The sequence below is a fragment of the Muntiacus reevesi genome, chromosome 5 (assembly GCF_963930625.1).
Source record: "Muntiacus reevesi chromosome 5, mMunRee1.1, whole genome shotgun sequence".
Lineage (NCBI taxonomy): Eukaryota > Metazoa > Chordata > Mammalia > Artiodactyla > Cervidae > Muntiacus > Muntiacus reevesi.
The window spans coordinates 103,372,450-103,390,646 of record NC_089253.1 but is presented as its reverse complement, the minus strand read 5'-3'; the positions used below and the strand labels follow the sequence as shown (position 1 = coordinate 103,390,646).

Below are 18,197 nucleotides of genomic sequence, written 5' to 3'. Positions count from 1 at the left end.
ACGTTTTTCTGGAAAAGTTACCTAAAACATCCTTTCTTAGAAAGTTAATTAAGGAGGTTTTCCAGTAAAAAATTAAGCTGTAAATTAAGAGGTATTCATGCAATTCAGGACACAGTGACTCCAATCTCCCCAAAAAATCAGTGATGAGAAATTTCAGGGTAACAACTGGACAGCAGAACTAAATATAACTGATAAAGTTGGAAGAGGAGAGAAAAATGGAATGAACTAGAAGGGAGAACTGCAGAGGAGTGTTAAAAAAAAAAAAGATACTTTCTATAGATCTATTTATCTATTCTGTAGATATGATAAAGCATTTGAAAATGAAGATATCAAAAAGGAAGGAAGATAGAAGGGAAGGAGGAAATAGAGACTCAAGGGATAGGGTGCCTGTGTACGGGGAAGTGGAAGCGCTATGCCAGAAAGAAAAGATAGTAACAGAACAGAACCTTGTTCTGCAACCAAAAGAAAAATATTTCATAGTCACAATATGATAAATATATATAAGTGAGTCAATTAAAAACAGTACAATTACTATATTAAAAAATGCAGAGGTGATGTAGGAGAAAAGTAAAACTCTCATCTTTCTAAGAAAAGCAAGTCATAATATTTAAAATTAATGTTTAAACATAATGTTTAAAATTGATGAACATAAGTTGATCCAGTGGTTCGGATTCTGCACTTTCACTGCCAAAGGCGTCACTTTGATCCCTGGTCAGGGAACTAATGTAAGCCATGTGCATGTTCCCCACCCAAATTTTTTAAAAATAAAATAGATGAATCAAGTACTATAAATATCATGTTTGGATATATGTATATGGAGGCTGTTACCAAAAAGGCAAGTAAAATATTTAAAGATGGAAGCAAGGCTAGAGAGTCGAGAAGGATGAGGAAGAGTCAGGCAGAGGATTGCCATTCCTTATTTTTTGGTACAATTGTCTTTGGTATATTTGATATTTTAACCAAGGGCATTTAATTGGGCTTCCCTGTGGCTCAGTGATAAAGAATCTGACTGCCAGTGCGGGAGACTCGGGTTTGATCCCTGGGTCAGGAAGATCCCCTGGAGAAGGAAATGGCAACCCTTTCTAGTATTCTTGCCTGGGAAACCCCATGGACAGGGGAACCAGGTGGGCTACAGTTCATGGGGTCACAAAAGAGTCAGATACAACTTAACAACTAAACAACAACAGCAACCAAAAAAGTATGAATAGTTCCTTTTATTCCGCAAAGCAAGTTTTGCATGTAAGGGTAAGAAAGTTTGAAACACGTCTGGGTCCACAGATAGAAAATGAAAAGTTACCATGGCAACTCTGAAGCAGGAAGGGGAATAGGCTATAAATCCCTGGGTAAGAGCAGTGGCAGTAAGGATTCAGAGAGATAAGAGGCCACTCTAAGGAGAAAGATGCATAGGTCCCATGAAAGACATCTCTCTCAGTCAAGGCAGTGTGTTGTTGTAATGAGCTAGTAGACAAATGAGAACAAGCCTGATTTGCCTGGAGAGCTCTCTGGAGATCCTGAGTTGGCAAACAGTGTTGTTAGTGAGGTTTAGCTTCTGCTTAAGGTTATCAAAATCTAAAAACCAAACCCAAACAGAATCTTTCTTATGCAAATATTTCTGGTAATACGATCAGTTCCCTGGGTATTATTATGTAAACAAAGGCTTCCCATCTGTCAGTTCTAATAATGATAATAACTAATGGTAGTTGAGAACTATTTTTGTACTTTGAAAACTTTAGAGTTACCAAGTACTTTCCTGTACCTGTTTCCCTGGTGGCTCAGATGGTAAAGAATTTGCCTGCAGTGCAGGAGATCCGAGTTCATTCTTTGGGTCAGGGAGATCCCCTGGAGAAGGGAATGGCTACCCCCTCCAATATTCTTGCCTGGAGAACGCCATGAATGGGCTACAGTCCATGGTGTTGCAAAGAGTTAGACAGGACTGAGTGACTAACACACTTGCTGTACCTTATTTCATTTCCTTCACAAAATAACCCAAAGCTATAGGTAATGTCAAGTATTACTGCAACCACCCTCATTTTACAGACAAGACATCTGAGTTTCCAAAAGTGACTTGTACAATTTACATATCTGGTTAAGTAGCAAGGACTCTGGAATTCAACTCTGTTCCCTCTTTGCAAATCTTACCATTTTTGACATCACATGTCTGAGATATAGGAGAATCTACTAATTGGTTCTAACCGCCCACACATAGGGGCATCAAGAGAACTGCCCACACACAAGACCATGAATTACCATACAAATCGTGTCCAAAAAATTCAAAGGCAGTCATTCAGGTATTGGGTGGAAACTAAGATCCAATCCTTCCACTCCCACCAACACTACGCCCTAGCTCAGGTGTGAGGCATTTTATATTTCATACAAAAGTACAAGTTATAAGTAGGGAACCCTTGTCCATATGCACAAATTAACAAGTTTACCACCCACCTCTATCCTTTCTTAACTCCCTCTAAGAGTCCTCAACCCCGGCATCAACCACCAAGCAAAAATCCTCCTATTGGCTTCTCTCTCACAATACATGACACATCAGATTCATTTATTCATTAAAATAAACATAAAATAGACAAATATGCTTCAGCTGCTGCTCTAGGCACTGGGAATGTAATAAGAACTGATATTCCAGGCCAGAGAAAGACAAATAAACAAGTGCACAAGAAAAACACCAGAGGTGATAAGTGTTTTGGAGATAATTTAAATTAGTTGACATAATAGAGATTGACTAGTCAACTTAGATTGGACGATCAGGAAAGGTCTCACCAGGAGGTGACATTTAAATGGGTTTTGGAATGACAAGAGAAAACTCACCAAGGGAAGATTAAGGAAAAGAAGATTCCAAGATGAAACAGCTAGTGCGAAGCTCTGGGGCAGGGACAAGGTTGATGTATTCAACAGAACAGACGAGAGTCTGTGAGGCTGTGTAGTGTGGGTGTGGAGAACCAGGTTGGGGTGGGGGAGAGGCCAGAGAGGTAGACAGGGATCAGGTTGTGATCCAGGAGGCAGGAGCGGGGCTCGGATTTTATTCTAAGTGTAGCAGGAAAACATGTAAGGAGGGAAGTGACAGGATCTGATTTACCTTTCCAGTGGGACTGTTCCAAATACCATGTGGAGAATGAAATTTAATGGAGCAGAAAAGGAAGACTGCACTTGTGCTTAGATGTGGAACATTTTAGGTTCATAAAGCTGCTGAACTGCTCGATCTGCACCACAGATTAAGCACACATGGGGCCTCCTCATGAATTTGTGCTACTTTGCTGGAAACCTAAGACTGTAAAAAGAGTGAAAGTGAAGTGAAAGTGTTAGTCCCTCAGTCGTGTCCGACTCTTTGCAATAACATGGACTGTAGCCTGTCCGTGGAATTCTCCAGGCAAGAGTACTGGAGTGGGTTGCCATTTCCTCCTCCAGTGGGTCTTCCCAACCCAAGAATTGAACCTGGGTCTCCCAACTCATGTATGAGCAGTGTCTATCAATGTATACCTTGTTTGTTCTCTGCAAAGATGCCCTGGCTTCCTTGGACAGATAAAGTCGTTCAGCTGTCCTGTATCTCAAGCACCTGGTGCATGTGTAGTTCACACCACATCCACAGTTGTGTGCTTCACAGAAATTGAGTTTGGTAAGGGTCGTGTTTTCATCTTAGTCATCCATGTGTCCCTAATTACCCAGCACAACATCTAGGACTTGATGAAAGCTCACTGCTATCTGGTGGAGTAGATAATTGTTTTATTGGGAGGTTGCGTGAACACTCTTTTTGTCTCCAGAAGCCAAAAAGATAAAATGATGTCAGGAATGCACCCTCCAAGCGGGACACCCCCCAACCCCGGTCCCTTACCTCCTGGGTGAGTCAGGGTCGAAGCAGGTCTTGTGCACCTCAGCTGTGTCCGGGTCACAGCAGTCGCCGTCGTCGAAGTCGTTCAGCATGTTGTTGCACTCCACATGGCAGAGCCCGTCCCTGCGGTTCCAGGAGTAGCACCGGCCCTGCAGGCGGCAGTCGCCCCCGTCGTAGCCCGTGAGTGGGTGCTCACACTCGGGGTCACAGTGGTCGTTGCCGATTTTGCTGGGCTCACAGTTCACCAGCACAACGCGGTGGCGCAGGGTGGAGTTGTGGACGTGGTGGATGCTCAGCTGCCAGCTGATGTTGTAGCGGCCGAAGGCTTCGTTGAGCACCTCGTGCTGCCGACGGATCTGCTCCTCACTCACCGTGGGGTTCAGACCCTCGTCGTCACAGATGTTCACCACCTGGTAGCGGATCACCTTCTCTCCCCGGAGGGGCCAGTGCCCATTGTACTGAGAGATCAATTCCACGTTATCACACGCTGTCTGCCCACAGGGCGGCGGCTGCAGAGGGGACAGAATCTCAGGCTCTGACTCAAAGCCCTGGAGAACCTCAAGCCGTGGGTACTTCCCGTCTCTAAAGGGGGCCCACTGTTCTTCCAGGGGCTCAAAACTGGCGGTCAGTACCAGGGTGGTCAAATCCTCCACCTCCATTGGCTGCTGAGGACTGTGCTGAAGGTGGCTTTGTGGGAGGGCTGTCGACCAGAAGACCAGTGTGCCCAGGTGTCCACGGAAAGAGTGCCCGTTCTCCGAGCTATCCCCCCCGAGGAGCAAAGAGCGACAAGATGCCATGAAGGGGCTGTTCAGGGGACCAGACTGATCTGGACTACTAGCCACCTGAGTGCCATCCACATACAAGGCCATGCGCTGTCCATCGTAAGTGGCTGCCACGTGCGTCCACTTGCCCGGCTGGTAGCGACTGTGGCCCATCACAGTGGTGGCTTTCTTCACTCGGTCGGTGCGGAGAGAGAAGAAGAAGCGAGCATCTCGCCTTCCCACATTCTTCCCTGAGCGGATCCCCAGGGCCCAGCCCTTGTCACTGATAGTGTGGGAGCAGTTATCAAACACACCTGGGAAAGAAGGAAGAGTCGAGGGAGAAATACCAGATACAAAAGGGATGGAGAAAGGGAGAAGAAAACCCATATAAATAGCAAGAATGTAGGCTTTTAAAGGGAAAAAAAAAAAATTTGATACAGAGTCCCCACCTAAGATGTTTGTCCAGTACCCCATATTAGATGTTCTGGCAACATCTTTCCCCAAAGGAATTTAATTTGAGATTCAATTTAACACATTCCAGTATTTTTAAATAACCAGAATGGAAGCTGGAAGGGGATGTTTAGTGCAAGTGACAAATATCCTCACTACTTTGTCATAAACATTTCTCAGGCTGACTCTGTATCCATGCCTTCTTCTCTTTCCTCTTCCTGAGAATTCACAAGGGCCTTTGTAGTTTTTACAAAAGATAGTAATCTCCTACTCCCCCAAAAGATTTTTTTTTTCTATTGAATACGGAAATGATGATTCCTGTGGGGAAAATAAGGAAAAGACTGTAACATCCCAGACATGTTATTCCCTCTGATGCCTAAGGGCCAGGACACCCATCTGAAGTGAACAGTTGTTCCCCAAAGTAAGCAAAGGAGCATTGCCACATGGTCCTGGACTATAAAACCTAGTCAAACTATAAGAATGATTGTTCTTATAACCCATAATGCCTACCACAGTACAGCAATGGAACCTTCCCAGATAAATGAAGCTCTTTATCACATGCTGCCTTAGCATCTTATTCATTGCAGGTTCAGGAGTATTAAGTACCATAAACAAAGCAGAGAATTCTTGTAGATAACTATATCACTAAGAATTTGGCAGCAGGAAGCAGTAGTCAGATGTAACAGATGAAAGAGGAAGGCTGAAGACAATTCGGAGGCCTTGAAAGTTCCCAGCAAAGCCATCTGCAGTTATGAGCCCACCACCTCCTCCCAGTACCTCTTCCAGTACATAGGCAGAGTCTATGTAGTTTACACACTCTTGTAATTTACATAGAGGTAGTACATTCACACAGGAAATGCTTAGTAAATACTGCTTTAAGAATGAATGCATTGAAACATGTATATTATCTATGGTGAAACAGATCAGCAGCCCAGGTTGGATGCATGAGACAAGTGCTCGGGGCTGGTGCACTGGGAAGACCCAGAGGGATGGGATGAGGAGGGAGGCGGCAGGGGGGATCGGGATGGGGAATACATGTAAATCAATGGTTGATTCATGTCAATGTATGACAAAAACCACTACAATAATGTAAAGTTATTAGCCTCCAACTAATAAAAAAAAAAGAATGAATGGATGATAGAAAATTTGACTGGCCTTTAGATAGACACAGGAGGCTAATATCAAGAGTCATTCTTCCCCAGACCCTGACCCACTCCCCAGGCAAGAATTTTACTTATTCCTCTGAACTCTGCAGACAAGTATCAAAAGTAGCTATGCTTTCATAAAATGATAGATCATCTTCTCTTCTGTCTTGAATAACTTGTGGTTTAAAAGATAAAATATTCTTTTTAACAAAGGCAACTCCTCCCCAATCTAGTAATTCTACCAATTATACTTACAAGCGATGACTAGGAATAATATAATGGTGATATTCTGGTTTTGTATTGAGAGACTCAATTCCTAGGCAGGTTGATAAGAAGTCTGGAGGTCCCTGAGGAGAGAGGGGTCTGGGGTTCTTGAGAAGGAGGAAAGGACAAACATTTTTTTTTTCCCTCTATATTCCTTAGTCTTAGTCACATAAAACTGTTTTCTTCTTCTTCTCCTTCTTTAAGGCTCGAACTGATGATTACACAACAAACAGCTCAGTTTAAACTCTGTACTAGGGGTGTATAACAACAGTGTATCCTGCTTGACAACAGTTCCTCCTTCCTGACAACCTTCTGACTAACCCTGGTGTCTTCAGCTCAGCTCAGCTCAGTCGTGTCCGACTCTTTGCGACCCCATGAATCGCAGCACGCCAGGCCTCCCTGTCCATCACCAACTCCCGGAGTTTACTCAAACTCATGCCTATCGAGTCGGTGATGCCATCCAGCCATCTCATCCTCTGTCCTCCCCTTCTCCTCCTGCCCCCAGTCCCTCCCAGCATCAGGGTCTTTTCCAATGAGTCAACTCTTTGCACGAGGTGGCCAAAGTACTGGAGTTTCAGCTTCAGCATCAGTCCTTCCAATGAACACCCAGGACTGACCTCCTTTAGGATGGACTGGTTGGATCTCCTTGCAGTCCAAGGGACTCTCAAGAGTCTTCTCCAACACCACAGTTCAAAAGCATCAATTTTTCAGCACTCAGCTCAGCTTTCTTCACAGTCCAACTCTCACATCCATATATGACCACTGGAAAAACCATAGCCTTGACCAGACAGACCTTTGTTGGCAAAGTAATGTCTCTGCTTTTTAATATGCTGTCTAGGTTGGTCATAACTTTCCTTCCAAGGAGCAAGTGTCTTTTAATTTCATGGCTGCAGTCACCATCTGCAGTGATTTTGGAGCCCCAAAACATAAAGTCTGACACTGTTTCCACTGTCTCCCCATCTATTTCCCATGAGAAGATGGGACCAGATGCCATGATCTTAGTTTTCTGAATGTTGACCTTTAAGCCAACTTTTTCACTCTCCTTTTTCACTTTCATCAAGAGGCTTTTTAGTTCCTCTTCACTTTCTGCCATAAGGGTGGTGTCATCAGCATATCTGAGGTTACTGATATTTCTCCCAGCAATCTTGATTCCAGCTTGTCCTTCTTCCAGCCCAGCATGTCTCATGATGTACTCTGCATGTAAGTTAAATAAGCAGGGTGACAATATACAGCCTTGACATACTCCTTTTCCTATTTGGAACCAGTCTGTTGTTCCATGTCCAGCTCTAACTGTGGCTTCCTGACCTGCATACAAGTTTCTCAGGAGGCAGGTCAGGTGGTCTGGTATTCCCATCTCCTTCAGAATTTTCCACAGTTTATTGTGATCCACAAAGTCAAAGGCTTTGGCATAGTCAATAAAGCAGAAATAGATGTTTTTCTGGAACTCTCTTGCTTCTTCGATGATCCAGTGGATATTGGCAATTTGATCTCTGGTTCCTCTGCCTTTTCTAAAACCGGCTTGAACCTGATATCTTAGAATCCATATTATGGGAGTGGGTCTGGTAGGATCTTTCTATTGTTAAGTTCTAAGCCTGTTATCCTTAAATGTAGATTGTGGGAGTGGGTCTGGAAAAATTTTCACTAACTTGAGACATTCTTTTGATTTATTATAATAACTAATTAAAAAGTATATAACTCCCTTGCTAACTCTACTGAGGGGGGCATTCTCCATCCCTCTTCTGATGTCTATGTCAGAAGATTTCTCTGTCCCTTTTCACTTTAATAAAACTCTGATGTACAAAACCTCTTGAGTGATCAAGACTGGTCCTTGGTCCCAAAGTTAAATCTTCTTCTTTGGATATCACGAATCCAACACCATTCACCATAATCTATCAGTATCGGGTTTTTCGTTGTATGCTTGTTTTCACAATGAGGTCTGTATGGTAAAGGAGTGTAAGAACTACTGCTTTACATATTCTTATCTGGGTGGATTTTCAAAGAGCAGACATACCTAGTGAGATCAACAGTAAATTCCCTGCTTCACAGTTTCTGCTTGGTTCACTCATTTTCGAAAACACATTTAGCCTCAACCATGTCCATCTACTGACCTATGAACAAAAGCGCTGCAATGTTTAATAGTATCAGAACCATGGAGTCACTCTCAACTAGTAAATATCTGCTGGTTTTTAAGAGGAGAATTGAGGAGGAGACTATTTCATATTTGTTGCATATATACAGGTATATATGAGTTGGGGTATACATTATTAGGCTTGACATATAAGTTACTAGATAATAAGCTTGTGACTTGCCAAAATCTTATAATTTCAATTCTGAACATTTTAACTTAGAATGTTAAAACTTGTCCTTAGAACTTATATTCTAGTAGCAACAATGTAATTGTTTCTACTTAGTTATCTCGTTGTTTGATCACTAAGTTGTATCTGACTCTTTTGCAACCGGTAGTACATACCCCCACAAGGCTCCTCTGCCCACGGGATTTCCCAGGCAAGAATACTGGAGTGGGTTGCCATTTCCTTCTCCAGGGGATCTTCCTGACCCAGAGATTGAACAACATCTCCTGCACTGGCAGGCGGATTCTTTACCACTGTGCCACCTGGGAAGTCTATTTAACTCAAAGGAAGTTATTAAAATTATAATGTGTCTAAAATTTTATCTCTAAATTCTTGACACACTACACAGAAGATGGAATTTTCTTATTACATTAGTTTGATTAATCTAAAGTTTAGTAATTATATTATTAATAGAAAGAATTTATTGGCCAAGGGTATTAAAATAGTTCTAGTTGGGAGTTGTAGGAAGTATATAGAAGTATTACTTTTTAAATGATTATGAAAGTAATGATTCTTTACTTTCATTTAATAAGATGTCCAAGCAGTATGTGTGAAACCTCACTAGGTACCTGGATAACTGCATTTTATTTGCTGTATTACCACTTTTCATACTTCATCTATAGGAGGAGGGTAAATAATTGGTGAAGCATTGCCCTGCACTCATTCCATAAAAAAAAGAAGCATATTTAACAAATAGAATTTTCTAATCCAATTACTATGAACTGAACATGTGTACTTCCCATCACCCCCCCAAATTCATTTATAGGGACACTACTGTCTCATGTAATGATGTCTGGAGACAGGGCCTTTGGGAGGTTATTAGGTCATAAGGCTGGTGCCCTCATGATGGGATTAGTGTCCTTTTAAGAAGGACAGAGTTAGCCCCTCTCTCTGCTCTCCATTATCTGAGGATATAAGAAGACAGACAAACATCTGTCAACCAAGAAGAGGATTCTCACTGGATATCAGATCTGCTGGTGCCTTCATCTTAGATTTCCTAGCCTCCAGAACAGTGAGAAATTAATTTCTTTTGTTTAAGACACCCATTCACCTAGAGGTGTAGGATGGAAGGAAGAAGGGAGGCTCAGAAGGGAGGAGGTATATATATAATTATGACTGATTCACCTTGTTGTTTGTCAGGAACCAAGACAACATTGTAAAGCATGTGCGTGCATGCTAAATTGCTTCAGTTATGTCCGACTCTGTGCGAACCTATGGACTCTAGGCTGCCAGGCTCCTCTGTCCATGGGGACTCTCCAGGCAAGAATACTAGAGTAGGTAGCCATTCCCTCCTCTAGGGGATCTTCCTGATCCAGGGATGGAAACTGTGTCTCTCATGTCTCCTGCACTGGCAGGCAGGTTCTTCACTACTAGCACCACCTGGAAAGCCCTTGTAAAGCAATTATCCTCTGACTTAAAAGAAAAAAAGAAGACACCCACTTTATGGTATATTTGTTATAGCAGCTTAAATGAAGACATTACTATCTTCAACACTACCTGTGAATCCGAATCACATGTGGTACTTTCACAAATACAGATTCTTGTGAAACCATGTTGAGAGCTGCTGATATTCTATAGTTACAAAACAAGCCAAGATTTCACTGCTGCCCAGTAGGTAGAAATGCAGAAGACAGAAGCTGGGGGTCTTAGAATTTCCACCAGTGGAAAAGCATTAGAAAATTTGCTATTAATAAGTTAAGTCAGACATGAAAGTAGAAATAGCATCTGAAATTCTTTTAAACCATTTATTTAAGGAATAATATCAGATGAAGTATTTTAGGTTTGTCTGAGGCCTCTATATAGCCATAGTACATTCTTGCTCATTAATTCAGGAAACTAGTGGAATGAAAGGCAGTTAAAAGAAACAGGTGTCTGTTATGAAGTGTACTGTTATAATGCTGTTAGAGAAGACAGTTAACTGATTGTCTAGGATTGGTAATTAATTAGGGCTTTTATTATCTATAATTCAACTCATATTTAAGACTGCTGAAATGGACATATATGCCCCCCTGTTCTCACTAAAAAATCTACTATTCCAAGAGAAGAAACTGTGGCACTGAAGAACAGTATGCTAACATCTCTCTGAGAATCACTGCCAGCCACCCCAATCTCTTTCATGAGATCATGAGTGTGTCTTTCTGGGGATTTTCAAAATTTCCAAGGACAGAGTAGATAAGTGTTTCTAGCCCCTGCATTTTCTATATTCTCATAGTCTGTAGGGGTGAAAATCTGTTCCTCCAGTCTGTATGATATTGAATGGAAAATTATCTGGTTCTCTTCTCCCTTGAGACTGAGTAAACCAGACTACAGTTAGACCGGAATTGCAGTCTGTGCTCAGAAAAACACAGCTTTACCCCAACAGTGAACCTCTGGCCTGGAAGTGCTCTGCTTTAACCCCCTGCAGCTGGTGGGAAGAGGATCCTGTGGTCGCTTGGGGCTGTCACCCCACGAAGCCTCAAAGGATTTGCATTTCATCTCACTATCTTGCTCCTTCTGGAAAAAGAAATTCCACTTGGAATTAGTCCTTTTGGCTCCTCAAACATTTACTGAGCATCTTGTGCATGCCAGCCATAGACATTCTTCTTAGTTTGGAAGTAAAGGTAGTCTTTGCCCTTCAGGAGTTATAGTCTCATGGGAGAATGAGCAACATAGGAGATAATTTTAATATAATATCAGAATTAAGATCAATAAATGCCTAAAACCTTCTGATGAAATAAGATGAAAAGATAACCCTCAGAATGGGAGAATATAATTGCAAATGAAGCAACTGACAGAAGATTAATTTCCAAAATATACAAGCAGCTCATGCAGCTCAATATCAGAAAAATGAACAGCCCAATCAAAAATTGGGCAGAAGACCTAAGCAACAGATGGTCAGCAAACATGAAAAGATGCTCAACATCACCCATGATTAGAGAAATGCAAATCAAAACTATAATGAGGTATCATCTCACACCGGTCAGAATGGTCATCATCAAAAAATCTACAAACAAAAACTGCTGGAGAGGGTGTAGAGAAAAAGGAATCTTCATGCACTGTTAGTGGGAATATAAACTGATAACAACCACAATGGAAAACAGTATGGAAGTTCCTTAAGAAACTAGGAATAAAACTACCACAGGTGTTGAAAGTGTTAGTCACTCAGTCATGTCCAACTCTTTGCAACCCCGTGGATTGTAGCTTGCCAGACTCCTCTGTCTGTGGAATTCTCCAAGCAAGAATATTGGAGTGGGTGGCCATTCCATTCACCAGGGGATCATCTCTACTCAGGGTTCGAACCCAGGTCTCCCATACTGCAGGCAGATTCTTTATTGTCTGAGCCACCAGGGAAGTCATATGACCCAGCAACCCTACTTCTGGACTTATACCCTGAAAGTGAAAGTGAAAAGTGAAATTGAAGTCACTCAGTCCTGTCCAACTCTTTGTGACCCCATGGACTGTAGCCTACCAGGATCCTCCATCCATGGAATTTTCCAGGCAAGAGTACTGGAGTGGGTTGCCATTTCTTTCTCCAGGGGATCTTCCCAACCCAGGGATCAAATCTGGGTCTCCCACTTTGTAGGCAGACGCTTTACTGTCTGAGGCACCAGGGAAGTTTCCTGAGAAAACCATAATTCAAAAAGACATGTGTACCCTGATGCTCACTGCAGCACTATTTACAACAGCCACGACATGGAAGCAACCTAGATGTTCACTGACAGATGAACGGATAAAGAAGATGTGGAGAGGGTGGAACAAACTGAGAGAGCAGCATTGACATATGTACACTACCCTGTGTAAAACAGATAGCTCGTGGGAAGGTGCTGTATCACACAGGGAGCTCAGTTCAGCGCTCCGTGATGACCTAGAGGGATGGGATGGGGGTGGGATGGGAAGGAGGCGCAAGTGGGCAGGGATATATGCATTTACAGAGCTGATTCATGTTGTTGTATAGCAAAAAATAACGAAATTTTAAAAAATAAATAAATACATCAGTGAGTGAAAACAGAACCTAATTTCAACCCATAGTTCAGAGATGATTTCCTAAGGGAATGAGACTCAAACCTACTCTTGAAAAATGTGTAAGAATTGGCCAGGAGAAAGAATGACAGATCATTTCACACAGTGGCAGGATGGAGAGCACCAGAGGTGAAACAGGTCAAGGTTGTTCTTGTAAACACAACAAGGGGCTTGGACTATATAAGTTAGGGAACACATGGAGTCTTTCCTATTGCTGTCAACTGTCTCTGATATGCTAAGAACATGCAGATAAACTCTAGCATGAAATACCACATGGTTGACCTTGCCTTGCACACTAGCTCCAACTTAAGAAAATTTCCAAATCCTGTGGATGGACAATTGCAGTACAAGGAATATAGGAATACAAGAGCTGCATATAGTTAATTCACCCATGCACTTGTTGAATAAATACTTATGAAGCAACACTAGCTGTTAATGTCAGTACTCAGTCCTGGGGATGTCTATAGTCACCAAATGGTTACTTGGCATCAAGAGGAGTTGGGTATAGGGAAGAATATAAACCTTAAATAAGTAGCTAAAATAAATAATGCTGACAGTTGGAAGTATAAATAGCTATGTGAACAGCAAGTGAAGAAAATTCTTCATTAAAACATGGATATAATATGGCAAAAAATCTCCCTAAAGTTACTAAATGTCAACTTTCCAGCACTGGCCTATTGTGTTAATAACTTAATTTCAATAAGATCTGCCATGAAACTAAGGTTACCTTGATTACCAATCAGGCTGTCTAGGAAGGTTAGGGAGACCCAAAACCAAAGAACTCCAGAAGATAAGTTCAGGCATTCCCAGACCAAACATCCTTCCAATTCACTTAGAAACATTCACTATAAAATTCCATAGAACCTACATTTATATTGAGTATCCACTTTAGCTGAATCTTTTAAACTGTGATATGGTGTTCTTTTGGTAAATATTTTTTCCCTTCACTCCTTATCATGTAATGATATATATCACCCATTTATATAGGACCTGAGCTTTCCAAAGCAATCTTGTACAAGTATCATTTAAATGGTAAAGCCTCCTGTGGGCTAGGCAGGATTGTTATCATCACCAGCCTTATTACATAGATGAGGACCCTGAGGTTCTGAGAAGTCAGGTTATCAGGCTGGGTGTAGAGTGTTCACTAGAAGCTAGGAGTCATAATTCAGAGCCCAGAACAGTTTTCAATGCTGGGGAAGACCATAGTGCTTGATGATTACAAGCATGAGTCATTCAGAAGCTTAGGTCTCCAGTTTATATGGAGTCTCAGTCTCCAGTTTATGCTATATGACCTCATAAAAGTGACATCTTCTTGCTGAACCTCAGTTTACTCATTTGCAAATTATACCTGTAAAATAAAAATCTATCTGCCACTTCTCTTCAGCATTCTTCAACTTCAAGTTGAGATCACACCCCTACTTCAAGACATTGTTGTGAGAATTAAATAACACATGTGAAAGATCTTGGCACAGTGCCTAACACATACAAAGTGATTAATAAAACACATCTGTGATAACTAAAAGGAGTTTGATGATGAACTATCAAAGGGAAGAACAAATTAAATATAAAATCAGTGTTATGTAGATACAGGTTTAACTGGCTCTCTGAAGAAAACCAGACAAATACTCATTTGTAACATTTGCTAGTTTCTATGATGTAAATATTTACATAATGGCCAATCCTAATTTACTGATGTCACTGAACATGGAGTTGGGAAGAGATGTGTACAATTGGCTCTGGGGAGCTGGGCTAAGCCAGTTCCACCACTAGAAAGACTCAAAAGGAAAGCACATGCAAGCCACTATGTGTCCCCTTCACCCCATGACTATTAAAGTAGATGTAGCTGCTTTGTGGGCCATCTGATTTTTATAATTAAAAAGGGGTAAGTGTGACTTTGAGACTTACTATAAAGCTACAATAATCAAGATACTGTGATATTGGTGAAAGAGCAGACAAATAGATCAATAGAACAGAATAGAGAACCCATAAATAAAACCAATTTGTCTTTGACAAGGAGCAAAATAAGTACAATGGAGCAAAGATAGTCTCTTCGACAAATGGTGCTGGAACAACCCGATATTCCCATGCAAAAACAAAAACAGAAAAAGAATCTAGAAACAGACCTTATATTCTTCACCAAAATTAACTCAAAATGGGTCATTGACCTTATGTAAAATGTAAAACTGCAAAACTTGCAGAAGATAATATACGAAAGGAAACCTAACTGATCTTCAGTATGATGATGCCTTTTAAGATACAACACCAAAACATGATCCATAAAAGAAATAATTTATAACCTGAATGTCATTAAAATTAAATACTATTTTTTCTTCTAAAGACATTATATTGTCTCACAGAGAACTAGAAGACAAGCTGGGAGAAAACACTTGCAAAAAGATATGTCTAACAAAGATTGTTATCCAAAATATACAAAGAACCCTTGAAACTTAACAATAAGCAAGAAATGGTCCATTTTAAAAATGAGCCCAAGACTGTAATAGATACCTCACTAAATAAGGTACATAGGTGGCAAAAAGGCATATGAAAAAATGTGCCAAGTCACATGTCATCAGGGAAATCCAAATTAAAACAACAATAAGAAACTACTAATGGCAGGCTAGTCAATTGGGTTGCAAAGAGTAGGACACGACTGAGCGACTAACACTGTCACTTTCATGCACCTATAGTAGGATGGTCAAAATCCAGAACACTGACAACATCAAATACTTTTGAAGATGTTGGGCAACAGAAACTCTCCTACATTGCTGGTGGAATACAAAATAATGTAGCCTCTTTGGGAAACGATTTGGCATTTTCTTAAGAAACTAAACATACTCTTACCATATGATCCAGCAATCATTCTCCTTGGTACTTGCCCAGAAAAAAATTGAAATTCTATCCACACAAAAGCCTGTACATGGATATTTATAGCAACTTTGTTATAATTGCCAAATCTTGAAAGCAACCAAGACATCCTACGATAATTGAATGGATACATTAACTATAGTCCATCCCGACAATGCAATATTATTCAGTGCTAAAAATAAATGAGCTACCAACTCATGAAAAGCATGAAGGAAATGTCAATGCATTTAATTAAGGGAAAGAAGCCAATCTAAAAGAGCTGAATACTGTATGATACCAACTATATAGTATTCTAGAAAGTGCAAAACTATGAAGACAATTAAAAGATTAGTGTTCGCTGGGGTGAGGGGAAACATATGAATAGGCAGAGCAAAGAGGATCTTTCAGACAGTGAAAATAATCTGTGTGCTATTATAATAACAGATATACATCATTATACTTTTGTCCAAACCCATAGAATGTACAGAACCAAGATTAAACTCTAAACTATGGTCTTTGGGTGATTATGATGCATCAGTATAGATTCATCCTCGGAAATTGAAAAAAAAAAGATTATTTTAGTAAATGATGTTGATAATGGAGGAAGCTAGGCATGAGTATGGGCAAGGAATACATGGGAAATCTATGTATCTTCCTTCCAATTTTATTGCATATCTAAAACTGCCATTTTTTTAAAAGTGTAAGTATTTTTAAAAGACACTGGGTAGGGGGAGAAGTAAATATTACTTCCACTCTGGGTTTTGAGCTTTAAAATTACCAGAGCACACAGCAACCAACTGCACCTGTAAAATAAAATCTGCCCATACCAGGGCTGCTCTTCATATCCTTCAACTATGAACTAGGATCACAGAAAAACCTGCACAGCTCATCCACATGCCCTCAGAAGTGATCCTCAGCCCTGCTTCCTTAATTCTACCAAGTAGAAACAAGACAGACTCTGATAAAAAACAAAAATTACCAATCTCCACATTTAGGAGAGTTCTCAGTCTAGCAGAGAAAAGGCTTACAAAGCCAACACAGGCTAAGCCAACACAATATATGTGGTGAAACTCTGAGCTTATGCAATATTGAGATTTTTTAACTTTGGATGTACATGTGATAGAATCAAACACGTTATAACAGTTGTTTACTTATCAAAACCACATTCTTGGGAGGAACAGAGGGACCAGGTCATCAACATAATTTATAAAATCACTCAGCACCAAACTGAACTATGAAAGCACATGAGTTAGAAAAATCAGATCAAGTGACGTAACTCGAAAAATGATGGTGGTACTGAAGCCAAATATGTGGGTCATGTCGTCTTAAAACTTTAAGAATTATTCTTTAGTAGAGCAGCTGAATGAAATAATTAAAAAAAAAAAAAAAAAGACTGTTCTATACACTGTCAACAAGGGCTCACTTCAGATATAAGGACACACACAGCCTAAAAGTGAAGGGATGAAAAAAGATATTCCATGCAAATGGAAAACAAAAGACAGTTGAAGCACATATACTGTTATTAAACAAAAGAGACTTTAAAACAAACACTATAATAAAAGACAAAGAAGAGTATTACATAATAATAAAGGGGTCAATTCAACAAGAGGATATTATATTTGTAAATACTTATGCAATCAACATAGGAGTACCTAAATATGTAAAGAAAATAATAGTAGACCTAAAGGGAGAAATAGACAGTAATACAATAATAGTAGACGACTTAATACCCCACTTACATCAATGGATAGATAATCCAGACAGAAAATCAATGGTGAAACATTAGCTTTAAATGACACATTAAGCCAGATATACTTAATCATTATATATAAAACATCCCATTCAAATGCAGCAGAATACACATTCTTAAGTGCTCATGAAACATTCTTCAGGGTGAATCATATAGCTATGAAATAAGTCTCAAAAAACTTAATACTGAAATCATATTAAGCATCTTTTCTGACCACAATGATATAAAGCTAGGTATCAATTACAAGAAGAAAAAAAATTTTTTTTCTTCACAAATATGTGGAGATTGAACAACATTCTACTGAATAATCAATGGGTAAACAAAGAAATCAAAGGAGAAATTTTTTAAATACCTTATGACCTTATGATAATGGAAATACAGCACACCAAAATTTAAAACATGAAGCAAAGGAAATACTAAGAAAAATGCTCATAGTAATAAATGTCTCAAGACAAATAAACAACACACCCTGACACCTACAGGAATTGTTTAACAAATTAAAAAAAATAATAATAAAGCAAGTCCAGAGTTAGTAAGAGGAAGGAAATAAAAAAGATCAGAGTGGAAGTAAATTAAATAGAAGCTAAAAGACAATAGAAAATATCAATGAAACTAAGTGCAGTTTCTTTGAAAAGATAAACAAATATGACAAACCTTTATCTACACTCAGCAAAGAGAGAGAGAGAGAAGGCTCAATTAAAATCAGAAATGAAAAATAAGAAGTTACAACTGATACTACAGAAATACAAAGGGTGGTAAGAGACTATTATGAACAATTATACACCAACACACTGGACA

At 40.1% G+C, this 18,197-nt stretch overlaps 1 protein-coding gene across 1 annotated transcript in view; it reads right to left on the bottom strand.

Annotated features, from left to right (window-relative positions):
* The window catches only part of PAPPA2 (pappalysin 2), a 294,762-nt gene that overhangs the window by 247,688 nt on the left and 28,877 nt on the right, over positions 1-18,197 (bottom strand). Inside the window, exon 2 of the mRNA XM_065936954.1 lies at positions 3,839-4,910. Within this exon, the coding sequence (XP_065793026.1) occupies positions 3,839-4,910 (1,072 nt within the window). The remainder of the gene's footprint in view (positions 1-3,838; positions 4,911-18,197) is intronic.